Here is a 26,223-nt window from a genome sequence, read left to right on the forward strand (position 1 = left end):
TTCTCGCATGAAACACCTGTTTCAATTTTCTGACGGTTAATGCTCGATTTTGTGCGTTTTTTTGGAAGGAAAACGCGATTTCACCTTCAGTGCTTATGCTACTGCTAATTTTCATTTTATTTGTAGTATAATAAAAAACCTACTGTATAGGAATAATAATAATAATACATATAGATATGGAGATGTGTACAGACTCGAACAGAAGGCATTAAATATCTGAAACGATTCAAATTTGAACGCAAAAAAAAAAAAAAAAATTTGCGTTTTAATGGAATTGGACAACCTCAGCTGTCAAAGCATTTACTTCCAGCTAAGCCTGGATCACTTCTCTCATTCCATGTGTGTATGTGTGAGCGAGGGAAAAGGAGGTGTGTGTGTGGGGGGGGGTGAATATCTGAAAAGTGAGAGTAAAGACAAGCCTTCTCTGTACACACAGACTCTGGAATGCTGCCAAACTCAGCGAGCCTGACCGCACACCCGTGTGGCCCTCTCGCTCAACTCCACTAAACCCTCTCTTACCCTCTGCTTCACCCGCCATCTCTCTCACTCTCGCTCCCCCCCCCCCACACACACCTTCCCTCACTCACCCGGATCGGGATGCGCTTCGTTTCGCGCTCCTTCTGTGGGTTGCGGTACTTCTCGTACCCGTCTTTCTTTTTCTTTTCCTCACACTCCTCCTTACGCTCGCGTTTCTCTGCCGGTTCGTCCCATGTGTCCGCAGATGGATCTCCGACCTTCTCCACTTCAAGCACGTTCTCGTTGGGGTTCAGCACGATCACGCCGTAGCCCTCCTGAGACACAGACACAAACAAACAAATTAACAGGCAGGAACAATGCTGTGTGTGACTGTGTGTGCAAATAATACAGCGAAGTATCCAGGGAGGGACTCGATTGCCAGCACGGAAAGCAGACAGAGGGGCACAAAGAGACAGGCCTGAGATCTGAGAGACGCACGGAGAGAGAGAGGGGGTCAGACTGAGGGCCGAGTAGCAGAGGAGTTAACGGGAAGAGGGGTTAGAGAGACAAAAGGAAAAAGCGAGAGTAAAAATGACAGTGTTAGGAAGCCAAAAAGCAACAAATTCTGGACTTGTGTGTGTGTGTGTTTCCAAAAAGTACTATTAAAAACGCTCGGCTTGTGTTCCAATATGTTTTGAACTCCCCTTTTATATATATATATATATATATATATATATATATATATATATATATATATATATATATAAAAACAGGATGTCTTTGTACAATGAGGCTTTCAATGAAACGCAGACGAGGCTCGCTTTATTTTCCGAACTCCAGATTACTCAGAGTTTCAGTTATATTTATTTTTCTCTCTCTCTTTTTTTAAATTAACAGTGAAAACCTCCATTAAACTCCTCATTATCTTTAGCGAAGGCTGAATACCTTTATTATGAACAGAACAAATATGACCGTAAAACCTGTTTCAATCAAAAACATTTGTTCTGCCAAATTTTAACTTAATACATCACTCTCAGGAAATCGGACCTGATGATAAAAAGAGCAAATTAGCGCACAATATATAATTCAAAGTGAAATGTAGAAAGAGCCACACACTCCATGTTGAAAACATTTAATTAAACGATATGAGCATTCGGTGTCGATTAGACGTCCTTGTACGATTGCATGGCACTGTTAAAAAAGTACGAGCACGAAATGCCACTTCTCTGTCGCAGCAAAACAAAGCGCACGTTTTTATGTTTAGGGAAACATGTGGAAGCAGGGAGACGCGTGCGTTTGTCTGTCCGTCCGTCCGTCTGTCCTTCGCTTCACCAGGGAAATGTTTACCCCCGGTTCACTTGCGGTTTCTCTTATAAAGCTTCACGGGTACAACGTTTCAGTTGAACTTGTAAAACGCGTGTCAAATTTAAGCGCGCAAATATAACTAAACGCAAACCTGATTATTTGAATAAAAATACATGTCAATAAACACTATTACGCTCGCTCACACGCTAGGGGTCACGCACGCGTCACATTTAAATGAATTACGGTGCGACGCAAGCAGCGACAAAGCAAGTGTCATTTCCAAAAGGCTAATTAAAAATTAAGCAACTGTCGATATCTTACAATCATAATTAGATCGCGTGATGTACTGCAGACGAAGCACTTTCGCATTCTAATCAATACAAATCAACTGCGGCTGCCCTCCTGCTCTGTCTGCCGGGTGACTGCAGCTAATAAACTGCGAGAAGTAATTACAGCTAATAAAGCCAACAAAAATCCTAATAAAAGATTACAAAGTGCTCAATCAAATTTAAAAGTGATATGGGGGAAGAAAAACAAACAAACAAACAAACAAGACCGATCATAAAATCATGAAATTAATTTTAAATTTAATAATAATAATAATAATAATAATAATCTCCGCAGTAATTAGTACATACAGAGCAAATTAATTTGATCACTTTATTTTAATGTAATTCCCTTTTCATCCAAAAAAAAAAAAATGTAATCCAGTTATCTTGTTTCTCACAATAAAATCCTGTGGTCGCGCCACATGAGTGTATGTATATTCAGAGAGATTTTTCTTTCCCTGACAACTTTCTGGTTGAGGACAGAGGCGCTGGCCAGGAGCGGTTTGGCTTTGTGGTTGCACGCAGTGGTGAGGCAGCTCGAGTGGAGTTTAGTGCCACTGCCCACTGGTGGCAGGCAAGATAAATGACTAGGAAAGAAAGGCAGCCACAGTCGAGCCAGACAGGCCTTTTTCTCTCTCTCTCTCTCTCTCTCTCTCTCTGTACCTCTAATGGCTACGTTGCCTTTGGTTAAATCTCGGAGAAGATCGAGCCTCGTTCCTGCGTTCGCTGATTAGAGCACAGAGCAGAGGTGTGAGCGTCGTCTCTCACGGTTATCTTCATCTGTAGTGGCTGGGAACAGCAGCTTTTTGGTGCTTCTTACTAATTTGATATTAGTTACATGAATTTAAACTCATTTGTTTTAATAATTAAAAAAAAAAGTTTTATTTATTTTAACCACTTTTTCGGGCATCAAATCGATTAATTCTCCATGTGCATGGACATAAAAATTGTACACATTGTTATGATGATGTATAATGTCTATATATAGAAGCTTTTCCTAGCTACTGCTCTGTGTGGGGATATAAGCGACAGTGAGGGAGCTTATCTGTGAAATTCTACGCCTCGCTCTGTTGAGTGGCTGGATCGGATGTCTGGCTCTTCCCATGCCCCTGTGCCCCAGGTTGGCACCTCCTCATGGGGCAGAGTAAGCAGGCCTGGCCTCCGGGCCAATGGTCTGTCTGGGTCACCGTGGCCCCTCAGTAGGGCTCAGACCTCAGTAACCCACCACTGGATGTCCTCTTAAGTGTTCTTTTGTCTGTCTCTCAAACTAGCCGAGCCCCTTCACACACGGCCACAATGGCCGCCGCCACCGCCGCCGTCGCACGCCTTCATCTCACCAACTGACAATGCCGTGACGTTCAAACTGACATCCATAACGGTTGACAAAAATATATGAGCATAAACCGAGGGTTAAAAACGGCCAGGTCATAAAATGAACGTATGGAGAACAAAGAATGATTTATGATTCGGGTCGAGATGTAAAGGATTAGACAGTATAATAGAGACAGGGGTTATTACACAAGAAAATAGGATCCAAATGCATCATGAATTATTATTACTACTACTACTACTATTCCTACTATTATTATTATTATTATTAGGGGCTTTGCTAGTAAATTAACAAGAAACTAATTAATTAGTGCGATAGAGTTACATTTAAAAGTCGACTGATGCAATGAATCACTATTTAAATTCAATATTAAGAAAAACAAATTTAAGAATAAAGCGAAAGATGAAAATCTATAATAATAATAATAAATTAGCTGTGCTTTGGTTAAACCATGTAGGTTTATTTTGGTGCCCACTTATTTATTTACAAGCACTTTATACTTTTTAATAAAATAATGCTCATGATGCCCAGAATATAAACAAACCACCTGATCATACGGTCACTTTAATACGACCCATTAACATTTATTAAACACTACAGAATTAAAATCTACCTGAATTAGTCTTGGGCAGACGTGCAAAATCCCTTCATTTCCTATTTTCGTGTGTGAGAGACAGTAAATACAGTAATAACGGTCTGTCCACTAAATCAGTCTGTTTACAGGTAGCGCTAATAAATTTAGCTTGTAGCAGAGCCGACCCGTCCGATTCCTCAGTCAGTCCTGCTGAAAGGAGACGTGCTTACAATAATATTGGGTCTTCAGCGGCACGCTGACAGACAACCCAGTGGTTTAGCTATTTGCGGCTCTTTGTTTGGCTTTGAAGCGAGAGAGCGAGGGAGAGAGGCTCTCTGTCGTTTTTCCCACCCTTCCTCTATAGTTCTCTGATGAAGAGAAAGGCTCGTACTGCTTGGGGTCAGACAGAGAGGACGGTACTTGTCAGGTACAAAGCGTGCCCGATAGCGGTCAGGAGTGTGTGTGTGTGTATGAAAATGTTCGTGTATGCGTGTGATTTTTACTCTTGCACACATCTGTATGCGTTTGTACACGTGCAGTCTATATACTGCGTCTGAGGGGGAATGTGTGTGTGATCAAAGCACGTCTCGAGCAACACGCTGACCCTCCATTACCACAAAGCCTCAGCCTGACCTCCTGCGCCTGCGCGTCCTGCTCTACCACTGCCTGTCATCCCTTTGTAAGCTCAGGACTGGAAGGGACAGCCAATCAGGAAGCAGAAGGCAGCTAGGACGGAGCAATCTGATTGGAGGAGGAAGTGGAGACAGAGGATCCGCAGAGGGTTTTATTCACACTGTGCTCATACTGCAGGTACTCGCTCAAGCCTTATATATTTCGATGAGACCAAAAAAAAAAAAAAAAGTGTGATTTTTCTAAGTATCTGAGCCTAAATCTGACAAAAATATCAATCCATCCCTCTATCTATCCATCATTCTTATTAAGAAGCATTAATATACAAATCTATTGATGTCCAAAAGTCTGAGACCACATTAAAAAAACTGGGATTTTTTTTTTTTAATTTTTATTTAACATTAGCAAAAGCATAACGTTTGAGAATTTGGACATTTCTAAAACAAAAACAGAAAATACGCAACATCTTGACTGTTCACTTTTCAAGATGCTGCACCATTCCTTGGTCCTTATTTTAAATCTAAGCAAATATGTAATATTGACCACGTTAACTGCTTCGTAAAAAGCTACGAAAGGATTTTCCTCCTCACTGCAGCGTGCATTCAGACGACATGCCGGTGGATTTGCACTAAAATGGATCATAAGGTTTTACACAAACTTGCAGTGTCCATGTCAGGCTGAGCGCGCGCTAAAGCATTAAAGTCCAAGGGAAAAAAAAAAAGGGAGGGAAGACGAGCTAAATACTAAGAAACTCTAAAATTCATGTCAGTATTTCAAAAGACACAAATTTTCACTCAAGCTGTTGATGAGTTTTCATTAAAAAAAAATGACGTCGTGTTAAATTGGAAAATAATACCGAACAGAATCACCAGTCGTCTGGGCATTACAGGTCTCCAAGGATTTGATCAAGAACTATTCTGGCTAAAAGTGAAATTTTCCCAAGTTTCCACCTCGCTGATCAGCTAAGACATGTTTCGAGTTCTGAAGCTAATGAGCAGCTAACAAATACTGCATGATTATTATTGTTCAGGTAACAAAGACTTCAGTACAGATGTGCAGAATCGGTGTAGAACTAAACCAGTAAATACATCTTAATTAAAAACAAAAGATATGCTTGGGGTAAAAGAAAAAAAACAACATGATAAATAAATTACATTTCTGGAAAGTGTTTGGAAACTATGCCTAAAACTGAACACTCCTGACTTTAAAAATATTTATTTTGTTTGCGGTCCAAATCCTGCGCTCTGATTGGCTGGCGAGTGGGTCCGTATCCTACGATACAGACCCCGGTTACGGACCTCTGGCGACTCGCTCGTTCACAACAAACATGGTAGCATTTTTTGTCAACATTTATCTAAGATTTATTTATAAGATTATCAAAAATCTTATACATTTTTGCCAGCATTTCTCAGGAGAACAGCATTAATTTTACAGCATGGATAGCGATAACGACAGTGTTCACAGCGAAAGCGAGTTTTACTACCCTGAGGAAGAAGAAATAAAAGAAAACATTTCTGGAGAAAGCTAAAACCTCTAACTGTTGCTAACGCCGAGCAAAAACATGGCTGAATCCTGAATGACTCCTATTTGTATAAATAGGGGACTACATAGGCAGCAAAATGTAGGTTTTTTCCTGCCATGGAAGTGCACTTGTATACCGAGGAGGAATCCATTTGCATTACAGCCGTGAATGAGGATTCAAAATGGCGGCTCGGCTCGGTTTTCCCTTTCGTGCGCTCTCGTTTTCTGTTAGAATTTGGTAAAGAAAAAAATTAAATATATTATTTACCAGCTTAAGGTCGGTCCGTATGGTGAAATACCGTGACCTCGGCCCAGAGGCCCTCGCTCAATACTTTCAAGACCTCGGTCACGGTTTCACGATACGGACCTCCCAGCTGGCAAATAACATATACACAGTAAATTTGGCAGAGTTGGATTAACTCTTATAGAGTTAATTTTTAACTCTGTCTGGATAGCATATGGTCCCACTCCACAGGGTGTCACTTTAACTCTGCGACCAGAGTAAAATTTTCAGAGTAACTTTAACACCATATAGAGTTCAAATTCACTTGTGAGTTGTTTCTTCGAAGTGTGTAAACTCCGGGCCCGTAGTATTTCGCTGTCGGAATGAACGTCAGTGAAGCAGATAGAAGCGAGTCTACCGTACCGTCGGTCTGTCTGCCAGTGCAATGAGAACGAGAAGACGTCGTTGAACGTGACCTTGAGTCAGTGGGCTGGGCGACGCCTGTCCCAATCCTAAACTCAAAACATAGAAGAACTATTTTGAGCAAATGATTATTCCCTGAAGGAAACAGTATTGGCCGCGGTGTGTAAATAAGAGCTATGTTTTTCCAGAGATATTCTATTTTCTAAAATGAACCCCAACTGTCGAGAAAAGGGGGTGGGACTAATTTAACTCTCATGATTTGAACTCTAATTTAACAAAGGCGCAGGAGTAACTGTTACTCCAGCTGTAGTTGATTTAACTCTATTAGAGTAAATAACACTTAACACTGCCATTTTAACTCTTGCGATTTTACTGTGTATATTTTACTGAGCAACAAACAAAAATTGTTGATGTATTGCAGGAAAACCTCCGAAATAAAATAAAGTGCTACCGCTGTATCTACTAAATCCATCATCGATGACATGTTGAGTGATAAGTTATGCAAGTTTCCCATGAATACCAAACGGATCAAAGCTCTTGACTGAGAATAATCGGAGGGAAAAGAAATGAAAGAACATTGTGTTTACACATTAGTGTCGATATGTTTATGAATGACCCGGATCCGTTTCAGCGACTGCATTTAGGCGGTTATGGGATCATTGTGTCAAGTCTTTCTATGGTATAACTGATCCGGGATTAGCGCAGACATTTGAACAAGTGAGATAAGTTTCTGTGTACTGAGAAAATAATGAAGAAACTTTTACTTGAAACTCTCTTAATAATAAAAGCCGATACAAGACAAAAAAACAAAACGCCAGCGCTCTCGGAGAACGCGTCCCTCATAAAGACTTTAGGAAAGGAAAAAATAAAAATAAATAAAAATAAAAACGACCTCTTGTTTAAACCTTACCTCTGTTACGCCTGCCTCGGGAATCACGATACAAATACAGCCAGAAAAGATGAACAAAATCTAAAATAAAACAAATAAAGAACACAGGTGTGCGTGTTCGCTTTTACAGAAACACACACCGCTGTTTGTTTCGTACCGTAGGAGAGTCGAGTGCTGTGTGACATTGACAGATTGGCTCTAATTTGTGCGTGTTAAGGTTAAGCAGAGACGCTACGCGACGACTCCAGACTGACTTTCCCGAAATGCTTTCAGTTTTTTTTTCCCCCCATTTAACACATCCTCCATGTTACTATAACAGCACAGTTACTGCTTAATAAAGCTGCTGAAAAACCACACACAATGCACAAACATCCAGAGGGCTACACACACACACACACACACACACACGGATCTGAGTGTGCACAGCAGCCCCTGGAGGTTGAGGAGAGAGAGGGAGAAGGATGGGGAGAGAGGCTGGTATAGCATTAATCACGGCGCAGGTGGAATTTGTCAGAGCTATCGATTGTGTAAGTAAATGTTACAGAAATCATTTGTCAACTTTTTACAGGAGGGCAACATGTCAATCGCTCAGGAGGAAGTGACTGTGAGCGCTGGGGAAATGCCATTTACCACCACACTTCTAATACTCACACACACACACACACACACACCACTAACTGACCAACACATATACTGCTCCTGATCAATGAGCTATATACACAATATATGATGCAAAAGATGCCAGTTAATAAGGCGCACACACACACACACGTGCGCGCTACAGTACAGTCTCCACAGTCACGCTCATTTCTCTGGAAGTGCTTTCGGTGATTTTATGCCGCGTGTGCTATCAGTCATCAGCGCGACTCTTCATATACGTATCGGAGCAGTGATGATCCAGAATGATCCCGCTCTCGAATATCTGGTCAGTGAAGGTCCTCCAGTGGTGCCTTTCTATTGACGGATGAAGCAGACAGGGCTAAAAGATAATGACCTGTATCTACTAAGTGACCATACACTCTGGTTACCTGATAAGACATTCAATGAGTACAACTCGGTACACATGAGGACTGAACACTCCGGAGGTTTCTCTAATAATACAACAGCAATTTGTGATTATGTTCTATAAATGAAGCTTCTGGACTGTACTGGTGTACAGTATATAAGGTATCGGAGATCGACCAAAACCCAGCTGAGAACGTTTATGCGGTTAACATTCAAAAGTTAAAGGAGAACCTAAGGCAAATTTTTTATCATTTTATTAAATATCGGAATGCATTTTTGATCGCTATTTTGTCGCTGCTATAGCCAGTTATGAGTGTTTGAAACATGCTCTGTAATATATCAGTCCATATGTCAAAGCGACGGAAGTAAACAAGATGCGTTGAGGCCTGTACGAGACATCATAGGACGGAAGTAAAACGTACAGCGGAAATCAAAGTGACCGACATCTGCCAACGTTGTCAAAAGACGCGTGCGAGGTCTTTCGAATGCTGACGTAATCAAGCCGGAAGTTTTTTGTTTTTGATAGCAAATCAGGAAAGTTTGAAAAAAGCAGCCAGTATTCGTCATTTAAACTCGTTTTTGTGCAATATTTCGTTTGGAAAGCAGTTTTGAAAATGGCGGCACTGACACCTGGCTGACACTTCACGTTTCGAAGTCTCGTGAAGATCGCGCGGATAAGCGACGCCTGCCGTGGACCAAACGAACTAAATTCAACACGGATAAAAACCGAACAGGCCGATAAGTATAATATTTAATTGCAATTAGTTGCCAATACGAGTCACGATACAAGGTTACTAAAACCGAAAACGTCATTGAATAACACGTTAATTAAGAAATAAAGCAAGTTTTAAAATGACTTCAGTTCTTCTTTAAAAGTAGCATCCGCATAAAATATCTATACATTACACTACCGTTCAAAAGTTTGGGGTCACCCAGACAATTTTGTGTTTTCCATGAAAAGTCACACGTTTATTTACCACCATAAGTTGTAAAATGAATAGAAAATATAGTCAAGACATTTTTCTGGCCATTTTGAGCATTTAATCGACCCCACAAATGTGATGCTCCAGAAACTCATACCCTGTCCACACTAGGGATTTTGTACCGATACGAAACTACTTTCATACCGCAACACCTGTCCACACTAGCAACTATACCGGTACTGTAGCGGTATAACTGTATCGGTACGAAACCCACAAATGTATGGGTTTCATACCGGTACAGTATCGGTACTGTAGCACTTCGCTGTAGAAGCGGTTCTGTATCGATACAAATATAATGCGCATGCGCAAAGTCACACACCTCAATCGATGTCTTCGCTGAATAAAATAGTGAAGAACGGAGATTCGTTTTCTTTGTTTCTTTCTCAACTGCCTCGCGCGTTTTATACGACTCGACTGAATAAATGGCCACCAGAAATACAGACTGTACATTGACAACGAAAAGCACACACGCATTGTTTCATCCGCCATATATTCTCGGAAGGAAGTTACTCGGTAACCATGGAAACATTTCACGCACGCGCATTTCAACTACCGTGAAAGAAAACCGCAAACATTTCTCACTAGTGTGGACAGATGCACTAAACTGTACCGGTATACTTTGTATCGATACAGTTATACCACTTTCGTACCGGTATAAGTGTGAACACAGCATCAATCTGCTCAAAGGAAGGTCAGTTTTATAGCTTCTCTAAAGAGCTCAACTGTTTTCAGCTGTGCTAACATGATTGTACAAGGGTTTTCTAATCATCCATTAGCCTTCTGAGGCAATGAGCAAACACATTGTACCATTAGAACACTGGAGTGAGAGTTGCTGGAAATGGGCCGCTATACACCTATGGAGATATTGCACCAAAAACCAGACATTTGCAGCTAGAATAGTCATTTACCACATTAGCAATGTATAGAGTGGATTTCTGATTAGTTTAAAGTGATCTTCATTGAAAAGAACAGTGCTTTTCTTTCAAAAATAAGGACATTTCAAAGTGACCCCAAACTTTTGAACGGTAGTGTATATCGATCAAAGAACTGACTGTCACGTGTTAGCCGATCAAACTTGGGCAAGATGCTGGAATACACGCAGACTTCCTGTGCTAGTTATGGTTGTACGGTCATGCGGTCACGTACGCCGCACGTGTTCCTGCTTATGATTGGCCGAAGCAGGTCACGCGCTCACTGCTGAGATTTTATTAACGCTCAAAATATTGCACAATTTCAAGTATAAATTTATAAACAGATTAAACAACATTTATACATTTCACCCAAGAGATCCTTTTTTTTTTTTTTTTAAATGTATTTATTTCAAAGTGAAACAATCCATTGTAAAGAGTTGATGCCATACCACGGGTGAGAATAAAACAGCTGGTAAGCTTGCCCTGCACTTCTCCTTTCAGCAGCCCTCTGGCCAGGTAAGACAATAGAAACAATGCAGCGAGACAAAATACACGTAGGAGAAAGCCAAAAATAAATAATTCGGAGAGCCTTTTCACATGCCTTTAGCTATATGATTTATATTTCTATATTGTTCCCCTTCAGCATGCACATACATTTTTAATGAGGGGAATGGAGGATATAGATCATGGAATGATAGCTGCCCCCTGATATTCTTGTCTAACTGCTTCATATATAAATCACTGTACGCTACAAAATGGGAAGGTGGATGACGGCGTTTATAGGGTGCTGCAAATAAATAAATAAGGACGGGTAAGGGGCAAGAGGAACGCTGGGAAATTACACTGACCGTTATGAGGCCAAGTGTTTGAATCTGACGCAGTCTCAAAACTGATACGGTCGCTATTATTAATCACTCTGATTTTTAGACGATCACTAAGCGACTCTTGGCGTAAATGGAAAAAACGAACAAATGAAATCCGTCATCAAAACAAAAAACAAGCAAAGGAGTTAAACTACGCAAATTATTATTATTATTATTATTATTATTATTAATAATGAGAACGAATCAGATAACCAAATAGTCTTTGAAAATGTCCTTTGAATTTTTCAATCATCAGCGAGTTCCACGTAGACGACTAACAAAGCGTTCACCCAGATGATGTGGCGTCTCGCTAATTGACAGCGCTTTTACAATACGTATGAAATGATTTACGACCAGACATAAATCACAAATTGTCAAATCTTTTTAGCGGTGAATTCGACTTGATCGCAGCCCGGCAGTCCAGCTGGAAACCCGTAAAGCGATTTTGCTGCGAGATCCTCTGCTCTTGATGCTTTACTTTTGCTCTCCGTACCGTAGTCTAACCGGTGTGAAGGAATGCTCGAACCTGCAGGTCAGTGCTCCGATATAAAAAGAGATTTATCACTAAAGCAGACATTTAGGTGCTGATTAAAAAGGTCACAGATACTCGAGAGGGACTTGTAGACCCAAACTTCATATTCCCCTTGTAATCTACCGCTGGCTGAGTAAGAATAATGAGAGTCCTATGGGGTATTAATCTTAGTGACCACCGCTCACTGTGGCCACCCCCTGGGGTCAAAGGTTAAAGTGGAATCCCTTGACCCCTGCTCTGTTATTGCAACCCAAGAGAAGCGGAGCTGAAAGAAAAGCTGGTGGTCTCCAATGTGTTTTTCTCATCACTGTGTTTCTACGGGAATAGTTGAACACGGAGTTTTTATTTGTAAGAATTTCACTGCTGGAATGAAACACGAGCTCTCCTGGAAAGAGGGAGATGAGTAAAATAACTCCTAAACGTCGGATTCTTTGACGGGTGGTAAACTGTAACGTGTTGTAAGGCCAGAACAGCTTCAGTCAGTTATCAGCATCGATTCTACGAGTCCGTGTGTGTGAAACGGTCCTGAAACGAGGAACATCCTTGAAAACATCTTCCCAACTGGTGTCTTGTTTTTTTTCATGATAATCCAGCATCGCTCGCAGGTATTCATTTGGGTTGCAATTTGGTGCAAAAGGTCATTCTGTCATTCTCAGGCCCACTTTACACGGGGACGGTCTGAAACAAAAACGCAAAAGTCCGTTTTCGTTCTCACTTTTTTCCGCGTCTACACGGCCGTTTTCAAGGAGGAAATCTGCGTCTATACGGTGACGCATAAATGTGTGGAATTCAATTGGATGTGCATGCCAGGCGGCTAGGTGGTGCTGTGAAAGACCTCCACTATGTCTGCACGCATGCGCAACGTCTTCCGTCTTGTCTGACCTGCACATCTGCGCCGCGAAAACTTTGACTACTCTGGCTATGGTAAGTAAGAAAGTAAGTAAAAAAGTAAGAGCATACTATACCCGCCTCTGTTCATTAACGGTATATGTGCAGATTCGGTATAGATGTTCGAAGGACTCCTGGACGTTTATTAAAGCTGCCAGAGCAGCTTGAAGGTCCGTTGGATCGATGTAATCAGACATGCTCTTACTTCTTTACTTACTTTCTTACTTCCCGGGCTGGCATGGACAGTATATGACATATGTATGACGTAAACGCGTACCCGACGTGAGCAGATCCGAGCAGAGTTTCGCGTATTGGGTAGTTTAGACGGATATGCAACGGGGGCTGTTTTTAACTTATCCACTCTGGAAGGCGTTTTCAATTTTTTCCATTTTTCAGCCTCGGAAACGCCGTCCCCGTGTAGACGAAAGGCACTTCCGATAAAATATTTAGTCGTTTTTACCCGACAGCGTCCTCGTGTAAATGGGCCCTTATAAGCCTAAGTCACAACCGGACGTACCATTTTTTGGCCGTGCGATTTTTGGCGTTTCCCAAATCGCTGCGTTTTTTTTGTTCGTGGAGAAAGACGGACGTTGGCCGTAAGTTTGTCTTGCAACCTGAAAAAAACGTAAGCGCCCGTAGAGTTTGTTTGACATGACAAAGAACCTCTACGGCCGGTCTACGGCTCGAAAATCAGCACGTCACACGCGTGCGTTTCTTGTGTTTTTTGCATGTAGACCGGCCGTAGGAGCACGTACGGCCGGTTGTGACCGAGGCTATACTCGGGGAAACCATTCAGCGAGCCCTCGTGCACTGTAGATGGGGAGGAGTCATCCTAGATGAGACCACTCCCATTAGGAGAGAAATGTCTCATCAGAGGATGAAGGTAATCAGTAAGAAGAACTTTGTATTGCTATGCAGTGACTCTTCTGTCTGAGGAGGCGAGTGGGCTCCAAGCATGCTAGCGTATCAGAGCTGATGGGTTTTCCTTTCATTTGTCACCCGTCTGATGAAGGAGGGACGCGGTGTCTGTATAAACTCTGCATGAAAGGGACCACATTTGTGAAGTCTGGTACGAAAGAGCGTAGTTTTACGAAGTACCTTCAGACACTGCTGCTTTTGAACCAGTGTGCGCCGAATTCATACGAGTTTCCTATAAATCTACGTGCGCATGCGGAAAAGGTTACCGTTACAGCCACTTCCTTAAACCAAAAAAAAAGAAAAAGAGACATGGAGAAAAATCCCAGTACAAATCTCAGACATTACCAGAAAAAAAAAATTTTCCTTCAAGACCACCTGTTGTCTATTATTTTTACATACTGCTTACTCATAAATCATAACACTGGGTAATTAATCAAGCTGTCAAAACAGAGACTGAAGGTCACATGCCGAGGTCAAAAGGTGTCACTGGGCCAATGGAGGTCAGGGTCACACCGCATTCCTCATTATCAAGTTGGGATGAGAGAGGGCCCATGCAAACAAAAGCGAAAGCAGATGGAGAAGGATGGAGGGCGAGAAGAGAAGAATAGAGACAAAGAGGAGAGAGAAAAAAAATGACAAAGAAAAGTGAAAGAAGCTGTCAGCTGCCTGCAAATGAAGATGGGGAGCTGATTCAGAGAGGGGAGGCAGCACAGAGAGAGAGAGAGAGAGAGAGAGAGAGAGGGGAGAAAAGACAGAGACAAAAGGAGAGCAGGAATAAAAAAGAACAAGGGACGAAAAAGATAACTACAAGATGTTTCTGCCATATAGACACAAAATTGGTTGGAGAGAGTAGGCCTGGCAGTGGTCTCCGAAACCCCCCCCCCCCCGCCGCCGCCGCTATCCCCCTCTTTCTAACACACACATGCTCGCACACTCGTCAGAGATGTGAGGAATCAGCGGTGGCAGATATGATTGTTATCTGCTTGTCTCCTCTCTTCTAAAAGAAACGATGAAGCACAGAGATACCTTTCACTCCGGGCTGCATATCGCCTGTTTAAACACGGACAGCGTGTTCAGAAACACAGAGGTCGGTCACGTTCAATACACAAACCCCATCAGATCACTTCTCTCTCGCCTCACTCATAGGCCAGGCCTGCTACCGCTTTAAAACACACACACACGCAATCCCCAAAGCTGATAAAATGGTTGTGTAATGATCATTTTTGAGGCTGGTCCAGTTTGGATAAGGGGAAAAAAAAAAAGTGAGGAAAAAAATGATGGAATAAAATTCATGGTGCATAAACTATTAAATTAGATTACTATGCACATTTTTTTTTTTCATTTCAGCAGCCATATACAGGGCGTTATTGGGGTGGAGAATTACCTGCACAGTACTTAACACTGGTTGACAAGCAACTTTGAGTGTCCGCCTGTCAAAAACTCAAGACCTCCACAACACGGCGCATAAATTACCCTAGCGTCAGAACCTCCAATAAAAGTGTGACGATGAGCGAGCAAACTGAATTCGGGAACGGGAGGAAGTATAAAAAGCAGCAAAACAATTTTAAAAAGTGCATATGCGGCGCAACTCCTAATATCCCTCTCTGCGGCGTGAAATGTGAATTCTCAGTCGGTTCTCTATCAAAACATCACTCCTGAACGAGGCGCGGACCACTGCGCAAAATTAGCTGTCACCCTTTCCTCAAAATCTTTGTTAATCTCGTTTCCAGTGTTTGCGGATTTATCAGCACATGCATCAATGTCAGCTCCTTGGTTACTGAGGCGCACTACTTCACAGAAGATATAATTAAAAATGTTTGGCCGCTGAGAACAGGCATACAAGGTGGGGTAAGAGGGGTTGGGGGGGGGGGGGGGGGGGAGACGGCGACTGCGAAGCGACATCGTCTTGTTGTTCACCTCGTCTTCGTTTCGCCGCGCCGCAAGACTCAGACAGACCTGGAGTGTGTAACGACAAACAAACAGGATGGGTTTTGCGAGCTGTGACACTTGCGGGTCAAGAAGGTGTAAGTGGGAATGACAAATGTTTCGCGGACTAGAAACGCCGAACAGACTCGACTTATTTAATGGGCAATAAACTCTCGCCTACGCACGACAACCGCTTCTGGAAACTTAGACATACTTGTTTAAGTCTTTATAAACATCTACACAACACAGAATGACTAAAGGAGAAAAGGAGCAAATACAAGCTACAAGTTCAGGTCCCGAAACACGAAAAAGCAGTCACAACAAATCAACCTGAGCCGTAACAGACCGACAACACACACACACACGTCAAACTGTGCTACGATTTCCCTCGGCCTGGGGTCCTCTAACTGTCGTGCTTTTAAAGGGAAATTCCACGAACCCCCTCAGTACAGGTTTATATTCAACACTATTCATCTTTTCAAATATCAGGCTCATTATTTAAATTTGTACAATCATATTCCGGCGATTTACTGGAGTCTTGGCGCTTTTTATTCCTGAATTTTCCACTCAGAACAGCTCTCCTTATTTTTGAGTTAGCCGGATTTCCATTAAACCCATTCGACTCACGTGACCAGTCAAGTCGGCGACTAACTATCAGAACTTATGAATGAAGAACGTCTCATTTCTACCACTGTAGAAACGCGGACATGCTTCCCGGACGCCGCTTTGAGGACCCCTGCCATAAGCTACTCTAATTGCTCTGCAAGCACAGCAGTGTGCCGCTTCTTTATTAACCAAGAATTCAGCATTTGTTTGGTCTCCGATGTCTCCCCATCTCTCCTTTCTCTCCTGCGCCTGTCAACGAGACGCAAACATTAACAATTCAAAAGCTGGCCGTTTCCGACACTACTTCTGGGATTAAGAGGCTGAAATGTCCAAGAGGATGGAGCAGAGCTGGCCAGATGACACCCTGCCACACGGTTGTCATGCTCATGAGAAAGTAAAATCAGATCCATGAGGAAAAATATACTCAGCAAAAATAAAAACTCGTGACACTCATTATTTTTCAAATAGTGTTTAGAAACTTTTCTTGAAAGAGTTCTTGTTGTGATTATGGTTAAATGCATTGTCAAGGGCATTACGTCACACGTTCATTCTACTGGTCGGGCCTACGTAGCACGTGCGAGAGCACTGCACGCTAAAAATCACGTTTCCACGTGACCTATTGATACACGTGCAATTGATCTCACGGTAGCAGACTAGAGTGTCATCTCAGAAAAACAAGGTTTTATGCTTAATTATTTGTTAATTTGCAATGCCGCGACTGTCAAACGTTCAGCGTGAACGTGCCATCGGCATGCTGAATACGGGAACGTCCGTCACTGACGTTGCGAGGGTCATGGGATGCAGTCGACGGACCATCCATAATCTCCAGACACGTCTCCGTCAAACTGGCACCACAGCCGACCGTAAGGAACCCTCCACATAACTTGGTGCCATGTTGGTACAAATATGGCGGCGCATTCCCCAAGCTGCGTTCAGACGCATCATCCAATCCACGAGGAGACGTTGTATCGCAGTTGTGAACGCCCATGGAGGACACACCCGATCTTGACATGATTTCATTAAGTTGTGACTCACGGTTTTTGATCATGGACGTTGTCGTCGCATTTCCGGTGGAACCGATTCCATGATCTGTATGCTGTAGCATCTTTAATGACAAGATAATTGAATACAATCGTTATTTCAAACCTATTTTCCAAAATGTTCAAATTATTGACTTTGAAACGAGTGTAAAGTTTGTATTTTTGTTGAGTATAAATAAATAAATAAATAAAACCCGCAATCAACACCGCACACCACTGGCTGAGGAGAGAAGAAGAAAAAAAAAAGCTACGAGAAAAAAAAAACCCTGTTTTTGCAGTGTCTTAAAAGACATTCTATGAGGATAAGGATAAATACGAGAGCTTATATTGTGTTTGATGTATGTAAGAGTCCATCATCTACCGCTGTCCTCCAACAGCCCCGTTGTTATTATGACCTGGCCTGAGCACTCGTATCAAAACACAGCCAGTGTGCGCCGCCATTAAAAATTGCAGTACGGCGTGATGCTGCATTAGCAACAAACGCTAGCAACAGCCTTTCATCCATGCGCTCGACTTGTCTTATGCCAAATTTGACGCCTCTTTCTCTGTAGAGCTAATAATCAATGCCACTTTAGGTCAGCTCTCCACTGAGCTTCTGACCAAACACCACTCATCTCTCTCTCTCTCTCTCTCTCTCTCTCTCTCATGGGTCTGCAAAGGCTCGTTAAAAGTTCACAGTGGTTCAGTCGCTGATGTATTCATGTTTTTACATAAACAAGCTCATTGGAGGGCAGGGCATCGAGTCGAGCTGCAGCGTTTGGCCTGTACTTGGCTTCACTTTAATTAATTTGGGAAGCCAAGCAGCAGTAGACTGGGAGGCCAGGCAGAGGCCACCGTGTGAGGGCAAAGTTACCCATCCTCACCCTGCCGTCGCTCTCTGATGCCCTCAGATCTCCACACTGACAGAGGAATTAGCAGGCAAACGAGGTCCTTTAGTCTACACCTCTCTCAGTCGCTCTGTCAGTCTACCGCCGATGAAGAAGGACAGAGCCTTAAGTGTATGTTGCTGGCGCGGTGGGTCACTTATTCTCTTCTTCATTAGTGAGAAAATGGACTCTCGTAAATGCTTGTTAAAATCCCTACCTACACTCCTCGCTTAATGCTGGCCATCCATTTGTGTCGTCTTAGCCGCCTGACAAGGCTTTACGGGAAGATTAATTGTCCTGTGTCAGGTGGCGACCAACCCCTGTCCCTCTCTCATTTCCTTTCTTCTCAGCCACACATGCAATAATGGAGCCCATCTTTGTTGTAACAGTGTGATTAGTGCTGGAGAAAAGAAAAGGACGACAAGAGAACGGGTGAATAGAAAAGCGACGACAAAAAAAAAAAAAAAAAAAAAGCACTGCCCTTTATAACTTTATAAAAGTGCAGATTTGAACATGCGAATTAAAATCACTTGACATGAATCAGGGTTATTAATCAATCAACAGTGAGAGCGAAGACTAGTGACGGAATGAATGGGTGATTTTAGAAGATAAAATTGCCATTAAAAACAAACAAACAAACAAATAAATAAACTGCTATCTTCCAAAAAGAAAGACAGCCTTGCTGGGAGGTGCTCGGTGTGATCAGTCATCCCAGGTCCACCGGCCATCCCTCTTGCTTACAGGAGTGACAATGGGAAAGTGCACGTCTTACTCCCGGAGCAGGAGATAATAGCTGCCCATTACCTGGCCATTCCCAAAGCTCAGAGCCTGCTAAAACAGCCAGACTTGCGCCGCCTCCACTAAACACGGGAGTCGCCCATGAGAGTTTGATTGAGGACAAAATACCCTTCTTTTAATCTGCTGTTTTTTTCTACCCCCCCCATTCACACCCCTATTACTCAGAGGAAACCCCGACTCGCGGGCGATCCCCGCCATTTCTACCCCTCCCTTTAAGGGAAGAAAAAGAGAGAAAAGCCCACGGTGGCTGCCGGTGAATGAGGGGGCTAGTGTCTGACTGGGCGCTGTCTCATTAAAAATGGGCAACTGTCTAATTGTCTCGCGGACCTCTGAGAGACTAGTATATTATACTCATCGCAATTAACCAAACAAAAGAGTTTAACCGCCCAAGCACTGGGGATGAGGATAAGCCTAGAGAGAGAGACACAGGGAGAGAGTGTGAGATTGGGGTTAAACCCTCAGACAAGAGAAGGCGGTGGGTGAAGAAATCCAAGGAAATCAGAATCACTAGTGAAGACCTGAGTGACTGTGCTCATCCTGATTGGTCAGCTGCCTCCACGGGGTTAGGAAACCGAGCGAGCGAGCGAGCTTGCCGTTGGGTGACGCTCGGTTGGCCTGTGCTTGTTTACGGCACACCTTTGTGTCGGACCTGTGTGTTTACAGCCGGGGCCCAGGGCCCGAGTACTCACAGCTCCTATTCACGCTGCCCGTCTTTTAGCTGAGCCTGAAACACCCCTTAAGCCCACTTAACTACCATTTTCCCTCACTCTCCCGGCTCTCCTTTTGTGCTCTCCTCCATTACATCAAACGCAGGAACAAAGGCTGCAGAACAGAAACCGTGGCTGTAGAATAGACCCATCACAAATATTAATTTGAAAAGGTGTTGAAGTACGAATCTACTTTTATGCACAAGGACAACTTGGGATCTCTCTCTCTCTCTCTCTCTCTCTCTCTCCCCTTTGCCTCCCCCACCACCACCTCCCAGCTCAGTCGCTCTCTCTCTCTCCTTCAGCAGGGGGATTTCTTTATGGGCTGCAATGAGCTTGGTTTTCAGCTGCAAAAGGGGAGGCAAAAGGGGCTGGGAGTGCAATTATCCATAAGCAAAGGATTGAGATTCAGCCAGGCTAAAGACTCCACACTAGCCATTATGAGGGACTGAGATGTGAGGCTGCATTCAACTCAGCATGTCTATTAAGACACAGTGGACACACACACAAGTACACTCTCCCTTTTTCTCACACACACACACACGGCTAGAATTCAGACATATGCACAGACAAAATAGAGTTGGGAGATTGAATCTTATCGATACTACAATTTTGTTTTCTTTCTGAAAATGAGATTTTTTTAATAGCTTTGTTGTAACAATACAAATAAAAAGTGAAGAGGAGGCGGAGTTAATTAAATCACGCCTGTTAAATTCACGAGAAATTTCACTAAAACTTCCTGCTGCGGATTTTTTTTATTTTATATATATATATATATATATATATATATATATATATATATGATGCTTAATTTAGTGTATGTGCTTATGTGGAAAAGCTAAAACCACAAATTTGCAAACGAATTCTTCTAATTATCATTGCATACAAAATATACTCAAGTGCCATGACGACGAAAAAAAATCCATTTTGAGAAATTACACATTTGCTTCAAATGCATGAGAAAATATTCTTTTCACCATCAGAAATTATGCAAAAAAAAAGACAACACGTGCATTTCACAAACTGAAAAAGAAAAAAACAAAAAAAAACGCTGCCTTAAATAATCGTCCTCCACTCGCACATTCTTGCGTCTGATGCACTTCAGGTGTTTGATGTGTGAAAGGCTAAGCAGACAGTTTTAGCCTCGGCGCAGGAGGAAAAGCAGAGCGTGGCTTGCTTTCATGAGGCGAGGGCGCTGCCGCTTTTTTTTTTTTTTGCAGGGTCATCCTGTCAGTGTCTGGTTAGCCAATCACCATTCGAAGAATTTCTCTTGAAGGATGTACGCGCGCGCGCACACACTGCGCAATCGCCTGCACTCATTCTGCTAACACTGTCTACTTCCTGTCTATAGTACGGTCTGTTAGCAGATCACAAATTAACCTGAACAACCACAGAACCTGGAGCTTTTCAATTCTGCATCCTTTCTGATTTCAAACGCAGCTAAGGGACGATAAAGGGCATACTCAGCCGATGTAAACCAGACCCGTGCGTGCTTCTGCAGATGTGTGTGTGTGAGAGGGTTTTCGAGTTTTGATCATTAACAGAGCTGCCACAGCTCTGATCAAACCTTTTCCCAGCATGCACCTCCACAGGCTGGGGGCCCCTCTGCAGGACCCGACCTTGCAGCACAGCTTTCTGGGCCACCACAAAACAGCCAGCGGGGATCTAAATTTCATTCAGAACCCTAACCATCCATCCGGCCCTCCCGCCTCCACCTTTTTCCTCTAGTCTCCACACACACACACAATTGCTCATAATCTGCTTACGTGGGTAGACCGCAGTGGGTTTGCTAACATTAGCGGCGAGCTCTGACAGAAGACGAGAAGAAGAAAAGAAGGCCAGTGGTCTCCAGGTGTCCGGTAATAGTCCGGAGAATTGGTTATTATTCGCCTCTGCCACACATCGAGACTTAAATATTTCACACACTATTTTTGGTCAGTATTGAGAGAGCGAGACAGGGATAAACGGGGAGGGGTGAGACGGAGATAAAGAAACTATCATTGCCTTTGGGCTCATCAAAGAGCACGGTGATGTGAAGGAGGGGAAAAAAAAGAAATGAAATGTCGTTTTTCCTTTTTCTTAAAGCTCATTCCAGTTCTCATCTCTGTGCCTGGACTTTACGTATCTTTATTTCACTCTCGATTCTAAATATACCTTAGAGCTATTTTTTTCCCAAGAAGCCTCTTTTCCCCCCCAGGCTAAACCTTGTGTGCATTTTATTTATTTATTTATTTTTATAGAGCTGTATTGCCAGTAGGGTGGTGCTCATGTAAAATGGCCGGCGCACGAGTGTTTCAAAGCGCTCTCGTCTGTGTGCAGTACAGTCAGGCAATAAAAGGCCTTGTCTACTGTAAACCAATACCGAGGATGTTTTAATGGCGCTTAAACGAACTTAACAGACATGGTGAAGGGGAGATGACGATCCAATAACGCGAGCTGTGTTTTCTTTCTGATGTTTAATGGGGGACTCATTTTTCTTATACAGCCCTGTTTAGTTTAGTGGATGGCAAGGGCCTAACAAAACGACACTGGACGCCTTTGCGTGTTAATTCTCTTTGGGAAACGTTCAGAGAGGGAATTTAAAACGTCGCCGCTTTGCTTTCTTTCTTTCTTTCTTTCTTTCCCCGCCTTCCTGCGATGAGAGTTCCCTGTATGGTCAAAGCAGTAGCGCAGGGAGGAAGTGATGAAGGCTAATGCAACAGCTTAGTAGACAGAGATGAGACATGAGAAACAAGAAACCGAGAGCGAGAGATAGGATAAAGCGGAGAACAGCATTCTTTCCATTTACTCCTCCATTCGAAGCAGCTACGTCATTTTCTTTCCATAGGGGTCGACGTGAATGCTCTCTAAAGCTCCTGGATCTTGCCTTGATCTGGGCAAACAGGAACGAGCCCCCGGTTACTTATGCATTCATTTATCTTTTCATCACGCGCAGCTTAGCAGCTCTTTAGTGCTTTTATGCCCTCTGTTCCTTCCCTGTCTCCTTCAAGGGGCATCTACATAGGGTGCACGCCTAACAAGGGCTAATGGTATCGCATTTTACCACCCCATCCAGAGAGGAGGGGGAGAAAGAAAAGAGGATGGAGAAAGTGGGAAAATGGGAGGGGACAAAGCAAGAAAGAAAGCAAGAAAGCGAAAGAAGAAGAAGAAAAAAAAAAAAGTGCGCACGGAGGCAAATGACCACAAACGCGGCCGGGCCTGAGTCCTAATGAATAAAAATGAAGATCTTGTCAAACGATGAAGTGACAGGTTAATTTGTAGTGCTGCGATTCTGTGTGAACAAGCAGAGGAAGTGAGGGAGTGTGAGATTGTCAGAAAAGCGAGAAGGCTAAAGAGAGAGGGAGGGGTCGACAAGGAGAGAGAGACAGAGAGAGAGAGAGAGAGAGAGAGAGTCAAGAGAGATTGCTTCCGCTTCCTAAGAAAAGGCTGCCACCTATCTGTGCATGCAAACACAACCACAACCTTCTCCAACACAATCTACAGCCAGGCTGGGTTCAGAGTCCACAAAAAGAAACGGGGAAAAGAACTGAAGACACCCTCCCAAAACCCAAATGAAGTCGAAGTCATGATGAAAGCAGACACATGATTAGATTTCAGTTTTGCCTTGAAATAAAGTCCAAAAAGCTGCGATATCAAATGTATACGCCCTGCCTGGAGCGGGTGTTTGCTCCTCTGCCAGATCTTTGTGCTCACACACACACACACAACATTAAGATCCACAAGCTCGCTCTGATAGCTGAGCACACCTTCAGGGCAGGCAAACGCTGCACCTTTGATCACTGCGACAGCCAAATGGGTGTTATTTGTCTTCTTTTGTCTCTTCAGTGTCTGTGTATTAATGCACCTCTGATCATCATCCTGACCAGCTGTATTATTTACTCATACAACCCCTCTCTCTCTCTCTCACACACACACGCGTGCTGTATACAATCACTGAACACATGAAACTGACTTTAAATGTATTTCAATTACAGAAAGATGAGCAATGTTCACATCCAGTAAATAAAAAAAAAAAAGGGGGGGGGGGCGTCATGGCTCAGGTGGATAAGGCGTCATACCATAAATCCAGGGACCTGGGTTCGATTCCGACCCGAGGTCATTTCCCGATCCCTCCCCGTCTCTCTCTCCCGCTCATTTCCTGTCTCTACACTGTCCTATCCAATAAAGGTGAAAAAAGCCCCAAAAAATCTTTAAAAAAAAATAAAATAATAATTTAAAAAAATGCATTAAGAACTCTTATGCATTAGGGTGCATCAGTTGCCCTCACTTTCATAAAATCTGATGCATTTTTGTTTGGGTGTTCCTTTTCACCAATAAAGACATCCTGTAAAATTTTTTGACCATATTCAAAAGTCTAATGGTGGCACCATGAGGTTCATTTGTTGCCAAAAAATGCTTATTTTATGTTTTCACCTAAGGTTTGAATCACAATGTTGGACTCCATTTACACTACGTTCAGACTGCAACCTGAAACGACCCATATCCGATTTGTTGTGAAATCCGATTTTTTTGTTAGGCCGTTCACATTACCAATTATACGAGACTTGTATGCGATCTCCAATATGAACGGAAAACGACCCAAAAGTGTCCCACATGCGCAAATTGACACGTAATAAGCACATCTACGTAATACGTAAACCAAAAAAAAAAAGCGCACTCTTCAAGTTTGCAAGTAAAGCATGGAGATGAGGCGAGACCTGGCGATGTGGTTTTTGTGGCAGCGGGGGAACTCGCACAATAATCTGATTAATGTGGGCAGCAGACTAATGGGACCGAAGGTGTCAAATTACTGGAAATTTCCAGAACAATCTTATAATCTTGTAATACAGGATGGTTTAACATCCAGGTCCGTACCAAATCCACCATTAGCTTGATCAATTCTATAAAAGTCTATTTAAATTCTGAAAACTGTACAAATGTTGTTGTTTTCCACCAAAGAGGCGGGATTAGCCAACGCAGAATAGTGACGTTTGTCTCTTGTTGATGACGTGTAGGTCGCATGAATGCGACCTGTCCGGTCAGACTGCAGTCGCATGTGAAAATAACAGATATGCATCGGAATTAGGACCACATATCCAAGCGGCCTGGGTCGCATGTGAAAAAAATTGGATCTGCGTCGTTCAGATTGTCAATAACAAATCGGATACAGGTCGCATACGGGCAAAAAAAATCGGATCTGTGTCGTTTCAGGGTGCAGTGTGAACGTAGTCTTATTGATTTCTTGTGAGCCAGAGATCATGTTAAGACCCTTTGCGAGGGATTGAGAAGCATTAATGTGATTCATAACACATTTGTATTGTTTAAAAGTAGTTGAACAATGATTCAATGAACAGCTAAAACTCAAACTGTGCTTGATAATATATTCAGAATATGTACTAAAAATGTGTATCTAAGATATTTGGTATACTCTATAAGGTGCCATGATGTTTCATGAAAAGTGATCGAAATTTTGTCATAAAAGTCATAAAATAGCAGCTTTTTCTATAACTTTAGCTCCTGGTGCCACCATTAAACTTTTGAATTTTGTCAAAATATTTCACCCAGTGTGTTTTCTTACCAAAAGGAACGTAAAAACAAAAATGCATCATGATCGGAGGAACTTTTCACTTTTAGGGGGCAACTGATGCACCCTATTATGTGTGTTGTGATGACTGATATTACATGTTGCTCCTTGAAGACACACAAATTCACAATGTAAACGTAGGTTAACGAGTCGAGACAGGATGATGTACGGTAAACCGGTCCAGATTATGAAAAAAATCGCTGTGTGTAAATACACGACATCCTCAGAAAAGTTTCCTCTCCGCCACTGTTCTACTGACTCCGCCGCTACACCTCTAATCCAAGCACGTCGTGTCCTGTAGTATGTTTGCTAACAGTCTTTAAAGCAAACAAGACGGGCTTTAACTGTAATCCAAGACCAATTAAATACTTTTTTTAATGTAATCCATAAAAGCACAAAGCTCTTAATCCATTAATACGCACGTTGCACAAAACACTCTGAACGACTGCAGAAAATCCTCGGTCACTCTGAGTGCATTTGATTATAATTCTGACTAAAAACAGTTTACACAGTAACGCAGAGAGTTTAAAAAAAAAAACAAACAAAAAAAACCACACTCTCTCTGGTCCCATGCTTAGCAGTAAGACTGGGCGATGATTTCAATTTTCCCTCATTAACGTTATTTAAAGCCTAATCATTAATATTAAGTCATTGATCAATGTCACTAACAGAGATCATAATAAAGGCGCGAGGATACAATGGCTTTTATTTTTCGAAAACAGGGATTAAGGCGCATCTTCTTAACCCTTTACAGCCCGGATGTTTCTCACTCCTGTAATTTCACAGCTTTACTATTTGAATAATTCATAGTAGTTGCTGAATAATAAGCGCTAAACTATGTAACTGAATCACCAGCTCGTTGTTCTGGTTTTTCTCCAAGGGTTAAAGCTGCTGATGAAAACCAAGAAATCATCTAATAAAAGGCCTCAAGCCTGAA

At 42.6% G+C, this 26,223-nt stretch overlaps 1 protein-coding gene across 1 annotated transcript in view; it reads right to left on the reverse strand.

Moving 5' to 3' along the window:
- arb2a (ARB2 cotranscriptional regulator A) overlaps positions 1-26,223 on the reverse strand; it is a 310,752-nt gene that overhangs the window by 157,698 nt on the left and 126,831 nt on the right. Inside the window, exon 7 of the mRNA XM_060906938.1 lies at positions 588-791. Within this exon, the coding sequence (XP_060762921.1) occupies positions 588-791 (204 nt within the window). The remainder of the gene's footprint in view (positions 1-587; positions 792-26,223) is intronic.

This window comes from Neoarius graeffei, chromosome 24, assembly GCF_027579695.1.
Source record: "Neoarius graeffei isolate fNeoGra1 chromosome 24, fNeoGra1.pri, whole genome shotgun sequence".
In the NCBI taxonomy this organism is placed as follows: Eukaryota; Metazoa; Chordata; class Actinopteri; order Siluriformes; family Ariidae; genus Neoarius; species Neoarius graeffei.